Below are 18,436 nucleotides of genomic sequence, written 5' to 3' on the forward strand. Positions count from 1 at the left end.
TTAAATATTAAGACAAGAAGTAACTATGGTCAAAAAAATGGACACAATTTTTAAAAAAGCTACTGAGAAATCATAGAAAATTACGAAAATTAATCTTAAAACTGACGTAAAAGATCAAGTGTTGGATAATATTATCATTAGGTAATATGAAGTTTCCTTTCTTCTCCTATTTTTTTATTTTTTGCGTGGACGACCAAAAAAATCTGAGGATCAGCCTTTTATTTTTTTTTTTTTTTTTTCGCCGGTGCGTCAGACACCGGGCTGCTCTACTATTCGAAAAGAAAGTCCTTACACAGAAATTTTGAGAATAAGCATCTCTAACTCCAAAAACAAACAAATAACTAAAAAAATTATGCATGCGTTGTAAAACAAATGTACGGAATCTCATGAAACCGGCAATCTCCATGCCTTATATATATATATATATATATATATATATATATATATATATATATATATATAGTAATAGCTGTTGAAAAGGAAAAAAATTAATACAAAAAAAAAAAGAAGAAAAAAACAGAAGCGGAACGGTATGATAAAAGGTTTTCCCTGACACATGGGCATGGGCAGCCGATTCTCTGCCCTTTTACATTCTAGTGAGCGACGTTTCTCTCCGCTGACCTCCACTCTTCCCTCCAAACCGCTATAGACAACTACGATTTCGTTTGGGCTCGGCGAATTTTGCCCACCCTTGAGTTGCAATGAATTCCTTCGGGTGTTATCACCCGCCGTTTTTCACTTTCTGATTCAGTCATTGCGATTGGCTAAGGGCAGAGGCGTGACTCTTAGTTTCGGGGGCAGCTTCACGCGAGCCCGCAGCTCCCAAAACTGTGCACAGCGCTAAAATTAATGGGATTTAAAAACTTTCTGGTTATGTTTAGAGATATGCGGAGAGGGGGGTGGGCTAGATGTTTGAAATCTGTTGTGCGCCTTACTTTTCACTTTTTTAACTGAAACACAAAACGATATTTTTGTTAATAATGTATTTTATCAATTACAATTTTTTGGGTGGGCCGGGCCCACCCTGCCCATAGCGACGAGCCGCCCCTGTTAGATTGCTTATATAATCATTCAAGCCTCAAAGAAATGTAAATATCCAACCTTATACCTAGAGTCATGATGTGAATATGTTTGATAAATGTATTTCACCTATCTTACAGGTTTATTTTGGAATAAATAGAAAGTCTTTGATATAATTGCGCGTTTTTAATTTCGCAGAACATTAGCAGAAGTTTGGGCCATCGCATACAAAAATGTAAAAAAATGTACCGCACAACGTGGGAAGACGCTGCGTTAAATAGATTGGATACTCGAGCGAAGCAAGGTCCATTTATTCCGTGAAAATTTGCCCTAAATACATAAAATGAACGAAGCATTAATCTAAAAAAATAAAACAGAAACAGGAGAATACAAATACCCGTTAATGAGCAAACCGTTCTTGCTCGAACTTTATTTGGGAAAAATTTGATTATTTGAATTAACACAGTGGACAAACACAGTAATTGTTCTAGCGGCTTTTTTGTAATCAAAAAACGAGAATTTGTTTAAAATCTAAATTTGATGCAGAAGATCATAATGTGTGGTATTATTTAAAAAGCATAACACAATTGGCGGTTTTAATTAAACATGTAATGTTTCTTAAAAGCAATTTAGGAAAGTACTTTCCCAATGCTGTTGTTAGCAACGAGATTGTCCAACCCGTAATTTAAAAAGACGAAAGTTATTTTATCTTAAACCAAGGTGAACCAAAATCAGATTTCTTATCATTTCTCTGATTTCATAATTTTGCTCTTGCAAATAAAGCATAGCATTATTTAATTTTGTTTCGCGCGCCATATACTTGTAAACGAACATTTCCCGTAGCATCGAGCCTTAGGCTGCCGCACAACTACCGCAACACACCCGACAGGCGATTCAATCGATCCAGAAAGTTACGATTTCGAGCTTGCTGTGGATTTCGCATATTGGATTCGGAATCAAGCGGGAGGGATGCAGAAGTCAGTTCATTGAAGCTGAGAGTGCGAACAAACTGGTAGGTAAAGTAAATTTATCTGCTGTATGTTTACGGCCTCTCAGTGGTGAGATAAATTTTCTTCATCCACCAGTTTTTAGGCACTTTCAGCTTCAATGACATGACACCTGCTTCATTGATCGGTTAAACCTCTATCAAGGCTGTTGTGCTCATTATTCGGACCAACAGCAGCCTTCGAGTGGGATAGCTAAATCGCAGTGAAGACACGGGTTGCATTCGGGCCCGCGAAGCTGGTCTACGTGGCCCGTTGTGTGCTAAAAGAATAAGATCAGAAAGGAGAACTACTTCCAGTATCATAAAGTTGGAGACGAATGTTCAGATATTGGATTCTGAAAAATATGCATATAATAAGATAGGCATTTAGTAGTAGATAACACTAATTTATTATAACTTTCTTTCTTTTTCGATATTTTTCCATGTTATTCAAAAAAGAAGAAAATAATTTGAAATTTTATCTTTGTCTTGCGAGAATGATTTTAATGTGAAATGCACGGACAATGACAGAGAAAGTAAGTAGAAAAATAATATTTAAACTGTAATTAAGAATAGACAAAAACTCAACTTAATCTAACACCCAAATTAATGTTTTGTTAAATATTTGACGAAGTCAAAAAAAAAAAAAAAAGAAGTTTACAATTAGCCACAACTACTACTTTCGTTCAGAATACGGGCTCAAGGCACGCGGCCCACTACTGCGACTGACATTTCCTCTCCTAGATCTTAAAACATTGAAAATTATTCAAACATTTTACCAAAAAGAAAAAAAAAAACCCTAAAAACCAGAAAACTTATCTAAAAGAAAATATTACTTATTGGCCTATCTGGATACTGTTTAAAGAGGAAATTTCACGTTGTCGGCTATTTTTCGAGTGCGTTTTCCCGATTTAGACGAGGTAATAATTTTTCCCTTTAGCAAATTATCACCGGGAAGGGTCATTAATTCTACACCGCTTATTGCAACATGACTAGCAAGGAAAACGAGGTTTTATTGTATGTTTCTATGAAAAAGTTGTCCATGTTAATATTTTTTCTGAGTTATTGTTTTACAAAAGGCAATGGCTAAACGCAGAAAGAAAAAAAAGACAAAAGTATTTTAAGTGTAGCTTTTAATTTTAAAAGTTCTATAGAATATTCTTTTATTAGACGATGAAGTAGTGTTTCGCATTATTTACACATTGACGTTTGACCGATATCCACAAAAAACTGAAGGTTGCAATATTGTGTTGTTCTTCTGCAGAGACAGCGAATACATTTATACCAGGGTTGGCAAGGTTTTGGACACTATGGTAAAAACCACGGTAAAAACCCTGGTTTTTACCGTCCTGTCCAAAACCCTTGTGTCCAAAACTGTCCGAAAGTGTCCAAAACTATATTTTTAGAGAAATTGTATTTTGTGAGAAAAAATCAAAAACAATAAAATACATCAAAGTAAAGTTTTATATTGAACATTTATTCAATGTGAACATCAACTTATTTATGTCGCTGATTTTAATCTAGTTACAGAAGTTGAATTCTTGATTAAAATTTAAATTTGTATGCATGAGTTTATTTTATTTTTTTATTTATTTATTGTTATTATTATTTTTTGATAATGGTAACCAAATTTACTTATATTTGTGCATGTGTGCAAATGAAAGCAGGGTTGGCAAGGTTTTTACCATCTGGTTCAAAACCCTTGTGTCCAAAAGGGTCCAAAACTATTTTTTGAAAAACCATATTTTGTGAAAAAATATCAAAAACAGAACAAAATGTGTCAAAATTATGTTTTTTTTTTTTTTTTTTGACTATTTAATATATTTATTTAATGTGAACATTCAAGCATAAATATATATATATATATAGCTTATATATACAGCAGATTTTAATCTAGTTACGTAGAAATTAAATTTTTTTGTTTCCATAAACCAGATTTTTTGACATTTATGCATGTGTCGAAAGAAAGTACTCAAAATATAGTGCAATAATTGACTTAAATGCAATAAATGACAATTTTTTGTAAATACAGAATGTATTATATTAAAAATATGAACTAAAAAAAGAATAGCACAAGTTTTTAAATATAAGTTGTGTTTAATCATTAATTTCTTGTTCTTTAATCTAAGATTTAAAAAATAATTTTCATTAAAATATCACGCAAAATTTATTTGCAAAAACCATTGAAAAAATGAAGCTTTTTAAAAAATATTGTACAATTTAATAACATTCTTTTGAGTTATAAATGTAACTAAAATTAGTTGTCTTGGTAGTAATGTGAATTTCCTTTCATGACTGTACCAACTGTTACGAAAGGAAGTTTTTATGAAATAGAGTTTTTGGCATTTTATTTTAATTAAAATATTTTTTAAATGAATATTTTGGAGAAAAGTATTATCAAATACTCATCACAATTAAACCTCATTAATATTTATATTTAATGCATTACAAATATTGTAGTAAATACAAATTGATTAGATTACACCCCTTTAGCTTTAGCATAGTTTTGGACAGTTTCGGACACTTTTGGACAGTTTTGGACGGTAAAAACCACCTGTCCTGTCCTAAACCAGTTTTGGACAGTCCAAAACCCAACCCTGATTTATACATTTAAAAAATTCATAGACTTAACTCTAATGTAGAAAAACAACGTTATAATTGGTTTGCTTATTTTGTTGAACAATTTTTTTTTTCTTTTTTTACGAAGAAACTAACTTTCATAATTTCTGTTTTACAAAAGTATACGGTCCCCTAAAGTGGGAAAAAATGAATTTTTAAGCATAGCGCGAAAACTACTGAATATTTTGAGCTCAAATTTTGGATTCCCTCATAAGAGCTCTTCTAGATTGTTTCTCTGTTAAAATTTAATATGATTTCAGATCATATTTTTTTCAAAAAATATTATAATAATTCATAAAAAAAATTAAATATACATTTTTGGTGGTGAAAAGGATGTTTTTATTATTGGGTCGATTCATATTTTGATATAAAAAAACAATCTTTGCCGTGCCTAATCTAGTTTTTGTGTTATGGGGCAGTTCTCAAAAGGTGGGAGCAAACACAGACCTCAACTTTGAAGCTTCAACACCAAATAACTTTCATTTTAATTAACTCAAAAATTTTTGAGTTAAATTATAATACTGTATAGAGACAAGAATTGACATAAATTATGGAAAAAATGCTCTTTAAATGCCCTTAAAAAAATATTTTCTTTGCTAAAAGGCGCAATTTTGGACATACCAAAACGTTAACTGAGCAAATGTACCATTAAAGAAAATTTTTTTTAAATTATTTTCATACGTTTCAAAAAAAATTTAAAGGTATGAATCTTACACTGAATAATTTTTTGTTAATATTTTACACAAATAACAAAAGTAAAGACAGATTATTCACTTTGTAAACGATTTTAGAAAATAGTAAGTTTGAAATTTGATGCATGTCCAAAATTTACGATCTTTACAATGCTATTTTTTGAGAACTAAGTATATGATGTTTTCATTTTAAAGGTGTTTATCGAGCCTCGGAATCAATTTTTAATTGTCTAAAAGTGTTTTCATAAGCTTTTATGCAGTATCTTAGAAGAAAAATAATTTTTTTTAAACGTACATGTGAGATGTCCAAATGGCGTTACGATTTTGACGCCGATAATTCTGTCCATTTATTCATAATTTTTGATGATCTACTGTCTTCTAACCTCAATAAAAAACGTTATTATAATGTTATCTTCTTTAATCCATTGGTATTTTGCATAATTAATATGTTACACATTGAACAATACATAAATTACAGTAGAAACATGGCTGCTTATGATCGAACCGAAAGCCATTTTGCGCTAAAATCGCCAAGCAAACCTCCGTTGGCGACAACACAGTATACGATAAGCTAAAGGTTACCAGAGGGGAATTCCAATTTGACAAATGTATTTTATCGTCAGCTGTACCAGTTTTGGCGACTTTATCACCTGCGCTAGCATTTTTTTTTTTTTTTTTTCCGCTTTTATTATTTCAGAATTCTTTTTCTCTTCTTTCTTTTGGAAACATAATTTAACGATCTCCAAATAGAAATACGAATTTCTTTCTTCAATAATTTTTTTAGACATCATTTTAATTCTTATGACATTAGAAAAAATATTCATTATTAAAACTGATGTCACTTTTTACAATTGTATTATTTTTAATTTGAAGCTTTTTTTTAACCTTGCATCAATTTCTTCAAAATCATTCCAAAACTTTATTATACTATGTAAGGAGCAGCATGTATAGCCATTCAAGTATTTCATTAATATCCTCCTTATTATTAAATTGCAAAATTTAAAAAGTAGTAATTAAAATTTTCATTGGAAAAGTTAAAAATCAGATTAACAATTGTCAAAAATGGTGAAACTTACGTTATGATGATGTCCAAAATCCGTTACCTACAGGGAAAACAATGTCCAAAATCTGTTACCTACAGACTGCTGATTATTTTGCTAATTAACAATTTTTACAAATACCTGCTGTCTTTTCATGTTCATATATTGTGTTCTAGGTATGCATACTATAGAATAAAATCAAAATTGATGTCAAATTCGAAAATTTTTGAAATTGCTCAAAGTTAACTTTTTTGTTCCCACCTTTTGAGAACTGCCCTATGAGCAAAAATATCACATTACGTTTTAACATTACGAGAGGAATTTTTCAAAACTCGATTCTGAAGTAACGGCTGGATCGAATTCAACAAAATTTCGTATACGAAGTTAAAAAAGCATGCTGATCACAAACATGTGATAAAAAAGGGGGGTTCTCATTGAAAAATCTGAAGTTGATGCTCGTTTTAATATGAAGACGATCCTTTAACAATTTTTTAACATAATGATGTAGAACTTTTTATTCCTAAAACAATAACACTTTACACGTGCCTCTAGTGTCATTAGTCTTTGAATACGATCGAGTGTTTCGTTTTTTTTTTTTTTTTTTATGACTGTACATCTATTGAAAAAGGGATATTTGGTCGTTTAAAATTGCTGTATTTGCAATTATGTATCTCGAATTTGCCGAACACGGAAATATTTTGGGAGATCTCGGGCCCGAACGAATCGGGAGAGTTGGCAACTATCCACGCGTTTTACACTTGTAAGGAATCCAAACTTTCAAGAAAAGATGAGTCTGAAAAGCAAGTTTATCAATCATTTCCATGATGTACGGACTGCCATTGAATATTTACACTAAATTCTTGATTGCAAACTATCTTCCCCTTTTCTTCATGTTCAAACAATTGTAAGATTCTAGAAAAGTCGGCACGTTTGGAATGCAGGCAGAGATAGTTGTCTCTATATATTTTTAAAAAAAAGTGACGCCAAAGAAATTGTTAAAGGAAGTTTGTGGCGGGCCTGCGTCCAGGAGACTCCATAGCACCTACAGCCTTGAAATTTGGTACAAAATTACTTTGAGCACCGGGGGTTTGCACCTGGGGTTTTTTATTTTAAATTTCGAATTAGTTTTTTTTAATTAATTTTTAAGCCAAACTTTCACGTTAATTGCTTATTAAATGGGTGAAAAATTACCCACACCCCTTAACATTCCATGTCGTTCGAAAGATTTTTTTTCTGCATCAAAGCTTGTTTTAACTTTCTCAATTAATTAGAACAACATATATAAGGGTTTCTATTTAAACGGAAAATCCTAGGCGCAACTCTATTAAGTCCTTAGATAAAAAGCAAAATATATTACTAGAGACCACCACTTTGAAAACGACTTTTCAAACGCACAAAACTGCCGTTTTGCAATGCTCAGAAGCCCTTAGCACCTATAGCTCTGCAAGTTAGTTTAAAACCCGTGAAAGTGGTGATTTTTGTTCCAAACGGAACTTGCAACGCGTTTTTAATCTGATTCTTTAAATATGACGATTTAAATCTTTGCGAACCAAATAAGATTGCAATCTTCGGGGGTTGGTGAGCGATAGTGAACAGGGGAAGGAACTCCCTAGTTTCTAATAAAATCGAATAACGGTGTCGCAGCAGCCTATGAAATTGTTGCAACGTTAGTTATGACGTAGAAACAACGTGCTGAATTTCGTAAGCAAATTTTAAATTTCAAGCTGAAAAATTCTGAACCAGATCCATCGCTACAGATTTGCAGTAGGTTAAAACAAAAGTAGCACTTGTTACTGGTAGTACAAACTTGTTGCATAAGAAACAAATCATCAAGTGACGAAAACATTCTTAACCTTCCTCGTTCATAAAGAGTAAATTACTAAACTTAACAAAATATTAAGATAACTGCAAAGCTTTTTAGAGTTCTTTTTATGTGCTTAATTTGTTGTTATTTGCCTAAATTTGGCGTTTAACCCGTTATTTTATTTTTTTTCCTCCAAAAATTACCTTACTTTTCGGGGCACCCCGGCAAGGAAAGTGACACAACTGAAAGAGTTACGGCACCAGTTACATACAAGGATCCAGTAACAGACAGTTGAGAACTAATTTATCAAAAGGGAACATTTCCATTTTCTAAAAATGTTCAGGAGGTGAGAAAACCGAATTAGGGTAAGAACAAAATAGTTTTATCAACTCCTCTAGGTACAGAATTGAGCACGAAAGCACAGCAAATCATGGCCCAGAGTACGAAACGTTTGTGATCAAAAATAAAAACAAGGAAATATCGCCATTTTAATTTTGGATATGTGCCCTTTTTAACAATTCCAATTTCACCAAACCCTAATATTTCACCTTCTCATATTCTCTTATCGGAGTACAAGAACCTAAAAGTAGTGGATTAAAACTTGAGAATTTTGGACATGTGTTCTTTTGGATCTAAAAGTCTTCGTACTACACTGTGAAAACGATTCAGAAACGTTCCTGGAAAAAAATAAGCAGCTGATATGTCCAAGTTCTGTCAGCAACATGTTTTCCGCTAAAAGTCAGTAACATTTCTGAAATTTTCCATGAAACTTTCTGAACAATTGGGAAATCTCTTCCGTTAAAGCCTGTCATGTTTCGAAAGCCTTCTAGAAATATTAAGTAGGTTTAATACAATTGATTAGAACCTTCCTGGTTTACCAAGAACGCTCCAGAAGCATTAGAACAACCAAGACCAAAACTATGCGAGAATTGCAAGTAAGAACCAAGCAATTCCTGCAGCTATCCAGTGACTCATTCGCTCACATTGAGAGCTTAGTCACTCAGGATGGGCCACAATCGAACTTAATAGGCCGATACACTTAATAGACACGCTCTTTCAATTTTAAAACTGGTAGTAAAAATGTTTTTCCCAACAGTGGAAAGTCTGCATTCGTGTAACTTGTAGCAATTCAGAAAACGTTTTTGTGAAGATATTTGATTTTACGAGGAAATAGGTGAAAACATGTGAAATCCCGAAACGTTCCACGGGAATAACCAGTAACGTTTCGGAATTTTTTTACAGTGTACAGATTCTTTCAGGATATGTCCCCTTTTATTCAAAATAAAACGTGCAGAGGAAGGATTGGTTACCTTTTGATCAAAAAGCCACAATTTACCATTAAATAAAATAGGGTTTTCCGCGTTCGGACTTCTTGAGAGTAAGTGATTTGATAAATGTCATCTGAAAAATTTAGAAAATGTCATAAAATGATTTTTTCTCAAAAGTGACTATGTTCCCTTTTGATTAATTACTCCTCAGTTATAAGTTTCGATTTTAATAATAAGAATTTTAGGCGGGAAAAACTGATGTTGCTGTGGCCCATGAATACGATGCAACCATCTAGTGTTGTCAGAGTGAATTTTATGAGCCAGTTGGTATTTTTAAGGCAGTGGTGGAAGGTTATGAACAGCTACCACGCGGTCTGCCGGTGTTTCACATTCATTTCAATTTAATAAAATTTTAGATCTAAAAACTAAAGAACTTTTGCAAGTTTTAAACAGATAAGGGGAATTCTGTCTATTACTCATTCTGTCTGTTCCTGGGTATCATCAGAATTGTCGTTGTCTGTTACTGGGGGTCGGACCTTTTTCGAAATTGAGCAAATAAAAATAGAATTAACTAATTCAGAGGATCCAGAAGCAACCAAACGTTAGATGAGATAGTTGCATAAGAGAAAATTAGTTTAAAAAGTCTAAATACATTAAAAGGCGCAGAAAATTGAGTTAGCATGAGAGCGATGTCTTAAGCATGTCTGTTACTGGTGCCGTTACCCTCACTATTGATTGATGCTCAAAATTTAATGTTCCTTCTTGCTCTAAAACTCATACAAAGATAGCTTACATAACTGGTGCGTGGTGGCGTAAAAGCGACATAATAATAATAGCAAATCATTAAAATTTCACAGTTTATACGAAATTTCTTCGAATTTTAAGAATGCATTAAATTTGGAAAACAAAAACAAAACAGTAAACAACACATCATAATTGTTTTGCGCTTCTTGTAATAGTTCAGTTCAGTTTCTTAGCTGTGATTTCTTAAGCTATTTTCTTTTGTCTATGTGCTGTTTGGAACTGTGATTTTGTTGTTTCATCGAATTTGTGTGAATTCGCAGATCTAGAGCTTGCATGCGTCACTTTGTGGTGGTGTATGAAACTAGCCTAAGAGGTTAAACAGTAAAATATTGCGATTTGGTGAGGATAAGGCAGCTGTCTGATTGGACAGGTGAAAGTGGGTGGGTCTTTGTTATACCTCTTTCATCAGTCATTGGCCAGCGGCTGCAGTGCCTGCTATTGTGTATTTGAATTGTGAATACGTATTTACCATGTGTTTGAGGTGCTTTGTCCGTTTCGCTTTAACGCTGTGGATATTTTAGGAATTGTACAGATTGTTTGTAAATAGTGTTAGAAGGACTGACATATAACATTTACAAGACTTTCAACGACTTCACACACTTCCGACAGTGGTCTATTTTTTTTTTCTTGTGGCAGAGAATAGGTGAATGATTTTCCACTTTGTCGATGTTTATGTAATGAAATGATTATCACCTTTAGTTCTGCGACTGTGGTAATTCCTCTATTATCAAAATTGTATTCCAACATTTACTCTTTTTCTACATTTTTGCCCTTTTGTAAAGATACATTTGCATAAAAACTTAATATACTCTGAACTTACCTTTTCTTTTCCTTCCCGAAAGCGACTCAGAATGGCCTCTCTCTGTGACACTTCCAAATCTCCAGAGAGATATGCTACCGAATGTCCATCCCCACGAAGCTTGTCCCCGAGCCAAACGGCGGTGACTTTTCTGCGGCAGAAGATGATGGCCTGGCCAATGGAAACCACACCGTAAATGTTGGACAGAAAACGATATTTATCCACCTCCGATTTGCAGACGATGTAATACTGTTTCACGTTGTCCAGAGATTCTTCCTCTTTCCGAAGACGAATGATTATGGGATCGGTGACGATGAATTCCGCAAATTCCATGACTTCGGAGGTATATGTGGCAGAGAAGAACAGCATCTGGCAGACAGAAGACAACATTTTGTGAATGCGGATGCACTCGTCTTGATGTCCTTGGGTAGATATCATCACGTCCGCCTCGTCCAGCACAAATGTGTGAATTTTGGTTATGTCGAAGAAACTACGTCGCCTGGACCAATCGTAAACCTTACCCGGGGTTCCGATTAGGATATGTTCTGTTAGAGATTGCCCTCTTTCGAGATTCTCTCCCTTGACCACATACCTAAATCGAATTCCGGTACAAAACTGGGCCATCTTCTTTGCAACTTCGCCTATCTGTAAGGCAAGCTCGTATGTGGGAGACAGGATCAAAACTTGGGGGAAGTCTAAGTTTTCGTTGACTCTGCTCAAAGCAGCTAGAACGAAAGCAGCCGTTTTGCCAGTACCGTTCTGGGCCTGAGCGATCATATTCACAGGAGGGTTGGCGAGAAGGGTGGGCAAGCTGATTTCTTGAATTTTAGAAGGATAGTTAAACCCCATAGAATACACTCCTCGCAATAGTTCTGGCGTCAACCTGAGCTGTTCAAAAGACTTCACTGAATGCAGAGGAGAACCTTTCTTTTGCCGTTCGATTTCGACTTCATTTGTAGTGCTACGGAGATGCGTTCCGAGGACTTTTTGAAGGAACGATTTTTCAGCGGCAGAATTTCCAATCATTGATGAAATCTGTAGCTCGGCCTCCAAACCCCAATCTTGGTTTTCATATAAAGTCATTTCTGAAATATAATTAAATATCACGGTTTGAATACGTTTACACATAACACTCTTACTGATTAACTAATTTGCTTATACCAATGATGTACCCACCAATTTTTCTGAGGGTATATTCACAGTAATCCATTATGCACAATATGTGTATGCGATCATGAGGCGTTCAAAAGGCGTTGATTTATTAAATGTTAATAAATATACAGAATTAAGGCTATACTTGTGGGAAAATGTGGTTCGATCTCCAGCCTATATTCAGTCGATCGTGACAATAATTTGGATTTTGCTTTCACTCAGAGTACCATTCATAAACATTATTTTCTGGAACAAAATTAAGTTTAATCAAAGCATTTTAGTTACAGTTGAAAGGTCTAAAACCCCCTGAGTCAGTGCTTTTTTCTGCAGCTCTGCAGCTTTAGGTTCAGTCGAAATCGCTGGTCATTTGAAAAATTTACAAACTTTTTTTTCACTGTAATAGTTTTGTAGTCGTTATTCCATCAATTTTAAAACAAGCAATATAGTTGTCTGAAAATAATTTGATGTGAGTTAATGTAAAGCCCCTGTATATATAGCGGCTCCAAGTTAATTTTGCTCACATAACGTCATTTAGCAATTTAAAGCAACTATTTCATGAATATTAAAGTCTGTTTTGATAACAGTTAACCTAAAATTTGTAGTCAGCACAGTCTCAACTCAACCGTGTGTGCAACACAGCCGTTTAAATCTATATCGCCTGTCCCCTTCCAACCAGTCGGTCTTTGTGCTTACCAACTTAGAAAGTCGATCGTCAGTTAACTTAGGTTGCCGACCGCTGCCCTATGGGAATACCCCTGGCTTACATTGTCGAATCCTGTTATACTGCGTTTAAGTATATCGCTGTGTAAAGGTTATTATATTTATCCAAGTTGAGAGATTTTGCCTATGTTTTGACTTTTGCATTTAGTCCAGTCAGATTAGGAATTCCAACCTCGGAACGAGAAGCTGTAAACGCATATAAACCACATCCTCCTACATAAAATTATATTGGAGGTGGTGTATAAACCCATAGAGTTAAGAAATGTACGTAGGGAGGCTCCGCCGTACTAAGAAATTGAAGCCGGAAGTTGCACCGAGGTATTCCAAGATCCTTAGCTCCTCGCTAAATATCTTGTCATACATTTTGATTCAAAACATTCTATTACATTACTGAATCTCAACTGGTAGTTAATTTAAACTTGGATGTTGTTGCACGCTTCTGAAATTCGCATTAAAACGTGAATCAAAATGGAAACCAATCCATCAGCTACTTTATTCCGTCTCTTCGCAAGATTGGTGGAAACTCTTCCCACGAAGTGACCATGTTATCATAACTCCGCTCTCATCGCACCGATGTATCGTGCCTCCGTTATCTCTCAAAGGAAATTTCTTGAGGCTTGCTGAGTCTATTTTGACCATTTTCGGAAAATCTATGTCTGCCTGCATGTGTGTGACCGCTTTTTTGTGGTCGCTCTACAGCAAAAACTACTGCTTGAAATTAAATGACATTTGGTACAGATATACGCCCCTACGTCAACTTGAGCTCATTAGTTTTTGGCGCGAATGCCTCCGAGGAGAATGAGCAATCGAACGTTTCTTCAATTTACGCGTGCCTGCTTTTTACTACAACACAACATACAACCCCCCACCCCCCTCGATTAAGGGGGAAAGTTTTTTGGAATCCATGCTCATATCATGTACTATAATGAGTTTGTAGCAGGGTTGGATTTTACACGTCCAAAACCGGCTTAAGATAGGACAGGCAGTTTTTAGCGTCCAAACGTCCCTGAAGTGTCCGAAAGTGTCCAAAACTAAGTTGAAGTTAAACTAATCAATTCGTATTTATTGCAATATTTGTTAGGCATAAATGTAAATATCAATAAGTTTTAATTAATAAGTATTTGATAATGATTAAGGTGAAAAAACAACGTAAATAAAGCACAAATATTCGAGAAAATGCAGCATATAGCTATTTCAAGGCTACAATGGAGCCTCTTCATCAGTGCAAAAAGCTCACCAACACAACCAGAAGTTGCGAGAGAACTGACAAAAAACCAGGTGGACACCGGTATTTATACCAAAGAGAGCCAACCAATAAGAATACAGGAACATGACAACAAACAACCAATCAGCGAACAGCATGTACGCTCCGGCCTCAAAGCAAGGCAAGAGACAACCAATCAGAAGCCAGGAGACAAAAAGAGTGCGAGACACCAAAGAAACAGGAAAGGCAATTATAGAAATTGCTTCCAAATATCATGAAAAAATATTTGATAATATTTTTCTCCGCAAGATTCATTTTTAAAAAAAAGAATAAATATTCGGAAAGATAATATCCAAAACTCTATTGCATAAAAACTTCATTGTGTAACAGTTAGTAGTGTTATGAAAAGAAATTCTCAGCACTATCAAGACGCTAATTTCAATCCCATTAAAAACTCAAAGAATGTTAATAAATGTGCAATATTTATGTGCAAAAAAAAAAAAAACTAATTTTTTTTAAATAATTTCTGCACATAAGTTTTACGTGATATTTGAACAAAAATTATTTTCTTTAAATCATAAATTAAACAGCAATAGACTGATGATTAAATATACTCTTATTTTAAATTCATCTTTTTTATATAATACATTTTGTAATTACAAAAAGTAAAAAAAAAAAATTAATAGCTTGACAATTTTGAGAAATAAATTATTGGCATTTTTCCAATAATTTGGTGGTACATTACTTTTAGATCATGAAACAAGAGTCATGTAAGAGTTCCGGCCAGTGGTGGTTTAAAACCGGCAGGGACAAAATCAGTTTTATCCAGTTTTGGCCACTTAGATAATTATGAAATTTTAAATGAAAACCAAATAATAAATTATTAAAAAGAAATGCAAAGCAAACCATAATCAATCACCTTTCATTATCTAAATAGTAAGTTTTACAGTTTGTAGAAATTACAGCATGTTTAGAAAATAAGGTTTACATGAAAAATATGAAGTAACATTAAAAAAATAATAGAGTGAAACATTTTAAGCTGAATAGATAGGTTTTAATTCTCACACACAAGCGTACAAAGTATTTCAAGTAATTTTGAAGAATAAATGAGAGAGAGAGAGAAAAAAAAAAACTTCTCTTAGAAACATATAGGCATTTCTTAAAAACAAAACTAAAGGCGCAAGGGGAAAACTTTTCAAAATTAAAAGGCAACACTACTGAAGAGTTACTATATTTACGTTACAGGCTGTTTTGTATTCCTTATGTCTTTTGTTTTAGTGTGAGCAATTTCAGTTATTAATTTTGAAGAAAGTTGAAATTTGTTCACTACTATTGTTATAATAATGTAAATTACTTCACTAATATTATATTTAATTAACTAAAATTGTTATGCTTAATTAAACAACTTACAACTAACAGATTTATTAGTTGTAAAACACACATCTCTCACATACATACAAATTAGAAGTGTATTTTCACGTAATTTCGTTTTGGCCAGTTCTATGGTGGTTAAATCCAGTTTTGGCCGGTTTTAGCCAGTGGCTTGGATAAAATCAGTTTTGTCCGGCCAAAACTACAACCCTTTTATGAAATGCTATCATAGGCAAGAGAAGAAAATCTACACAAAGCTGTAAAAGACTCTCAAGTATATATTTTTTTGTTTCAGTTCAAAAATTGTCAATTATAGCTCTATATTTTGAAATTTTTCATTTGAACACGGGCCGAAAATTTTGGTTACAATTATGAAGAAAAAAAAACTCATGCGTACAAATTGAAATCTTTAACAAAGAGTTCAATTTCTTCGTAAATAGATTAGAATCAGCTGTATAAATATGTTGCGTACATATTTATGTTTGACACATTGAATAAAAATATTCAATAAAACAAAACATTAATTTGACACATTTTATTCTGTTTTTACATATTTTCTCACAAAATACAATTTCTCTAAAAATGAAGTTTTGGACAGTTGGGTTTTAAACAGGACGGTAAACCTCGCCAAACCCTAGTTAGTAGATAATTTTGAGTTGTGGTCACAGGCATTATATATTTTTATGGAAACTGATTTGACATCCCCTTCTCTTTCTGAATTCTAGAAAACCCATTGAACTATAAGCAAGGTGGAATGACTGCCGAGGGAGAAAACGCGGTCCGAAAAAGGCTCTCATTCCTCCTCACCGTTTGACAGGGGTCTAGACCACAAGGGGAATCTGCTTTGCTCAAGATACCGAGGAGTTTATTAATATGGAACACCTCCAGTATTTAAAATAAAATCCCTCTTAGGTTCGCACAAAAATGCATCTTGATTTCATAACAAACTATTTGTTTAATGAACCAATTTATTCCATTTTTTCCCTTTCGAATCATTATTTCAACACCTTAAATAAAAAATGAAAAGGGAGGAACATTAATAAAGTTTTCATGTTTATGTTTTGAGAAGATATTTAAATACATAATTATAAAATAAGTTTGTAAAAAAAACGGACTGAAAAATTCAGAATCCTTGAAAGAAAGAATCTACAGAAAATATTACCGAAAGAGTTTTGTAAAACTAGTTGAATTATTACAAGGCAAGTTATTTACAGTGTCAAAAAGTTTTCATTCTGTTTGGCTTGATAAATAAACATAAAATAAGTTTATGTTTTAACTGAAATAAAATATTTTACTTCTTTTTAGTAAGCCATTTTAAAACTGTTTCAATATAGTTCAAAATACTAAAATAGAGTCCTAAAATAGTTTATACGAAGCACTAATCAAAAGTCCGATCTTTTTCTAAAATTTTTCAATATATTTAGAATAGGAAAATGATGTTTTATGCATTTTATGCACTGTTGTTAAAAAAATGTGTAACATACTCTGTAATAGTGAAAATGAACTTTTATACTTGAACAATAAGTGAAACAAATATTGAATAGCGGTATTCACAAAAGAAAGTTTTTAAATTCATCTATCTCAGTGTATCACCAAGGACAATATTAGCGAATTTTCTGTTTCCACAAAATTAATTTTTCATATACAAGATAGAAATTACAAACATTTATTCGACATTCAAAAGATTTCACTTAAAATTTCACAATATTTTAAAAATTAAACTTGGACACTAAATTGGGATTCTGTAGAGTGAAGATATGTCAGAGAAAAATCAGGTTGACCATATATTAGGGATGCGCCAAATAATCGGCCAATGTGCCGACTATTTATAACGGCCAAGTACTGCCAATTAATCGGCGGAAAAAATATTCTTCAAAATGATTTTTTTAGGCATACCTTCAACAAGAAACTATGATGAAATCATTTGTTAACAAAAAAAAAAAAAATGTTTTTACAAAATGTAATTTTCTGCTATGACGTTACTTTAACATGTAGTGTGAAAGTTTACAAAACAAATAATTTACAAAGTTTGTAAAAATGAATGAAATGGAAAAGGATCATGTTCTAAGTTTATGTTACGGGGGGGTAGCCTCACCTCAGCTTTTGATGATTTTTTTTTTTTTTTGCAGTTTTTTTTTTCTATTCCTTCTAACTTTACATGATTACATCACACAGTTTTCAACTTTGGCTTTGAATTATTTATTTTTGATTCAACAAAACATTAGTTATTATCAAATATCATTTGATTAAAAATTGTATACATTCTTATATACGATGATGCACAATGATGCACATTTTTTATGTGTCTATAACTTTCTCCATCTTTCATAGTAAGGGAATGTGAGGCAAAGTGAAATAGTTAAGATGCCTGAGGTGTTTTCAAAATGAACAGATTGAATATTTGTTCCCAAAATTACACTACATAAAGAAAGAACAATATATTTTATAATAAAACTTCCATTAAAACTTGATTTTTTAATTTTTGGCAGTAAATTTGTATTTTCAAAAGAAGGTGCGAAATTTTCACCTTTTTTTTTTCCATTTGGCAAAGTGAAAAATAACATTTTTTTTCGAATAAAGTATTCTTTATTTAATTATTACAGAAAATTTCGATCAAATGTTTCTGTAGGTAAAAGAACGAATGAATAAATAAAAAGAAAATGAAACAATATACGAGTAAATGAGTACATTAATTAATTAATATATGAGAAAAAATAGTTGAGTGAATAAAATAGGGAATGAATATAGCTATGCATACTAGAAGCCCAGAAAAAAAAAACAGGCTGATTCTAGTAGGTCTTCATGAAGAATAACGTAAACTTAATCAATGCTTAAACTTAAGAAAAAATGAAAAAGAGGCTTTTTCACTCCTCAAAAACCGAATTTTACAGACGATTCTTCTTTCTTTTCATAAAAAATGGATCAGGCTTCACGTCATAAAATACTAAACTAGCATAT

At 32.9% G+C, this 18,436-nt stretch overlaps 1 protein-coding gene across 1 annotated transcript; it reads right to left on the reverse strand.

The window, feature by feature from the left end:
* Positions 1-747: 747 nt before the first annotated feature.
* LOC129230232 (DEAD-box helicase Dbp80-like) lies at positions 748-12,114 on the reverse strand. Its single transcript, XM_054864633.1, has 2 exons — positions 11,053-12,114; positions 748-840 (listed from the first exon to the last, which is right to left on the reverse strand). Exons 1-2 carry the CDS (start codon positions 12,112-12,114, stop codon positions 748-750), a joined length of 1,155 nt encoding a protein of 384 aa, XP_054720608.1.
* Positions 12,115-18,436: the final 6,322 nt, after the last annotated feature.

This window comes from Uloborus diversus, chromosome 9 (assembly GCF_026930045.1).
Source record: "Uloborus diversus isolate 005 chromosome 9, Udiv.v.3.1, whole genome shotgun sequence".
Classification (NCBI taxonomy): Eukaryota; Metazoa; Arthropoda; class Arachnida; order Araneae; family Uloboridae; genus Uloborus; species Uloborus diversus.

What these genes read in the sequence shown, in the direction of transcription:
- LOC129230232 (XM_054864633.1), bottom strand. Translation starts at nt 12,114, where the DNA reads ATGACTTTATATGAAAACCAAGATTGGGGTTTGGAGGCCGAGCTACAG. An exon ending in TTCGGGAAGGAAAAGAAAAG is followed by an intron (nt 841 to 11,052) that starts GTAAGTTCAGAG and finishes CATTAATTTTAG; the next exon opens with CGCTGTGCACAGTTTTGGGA.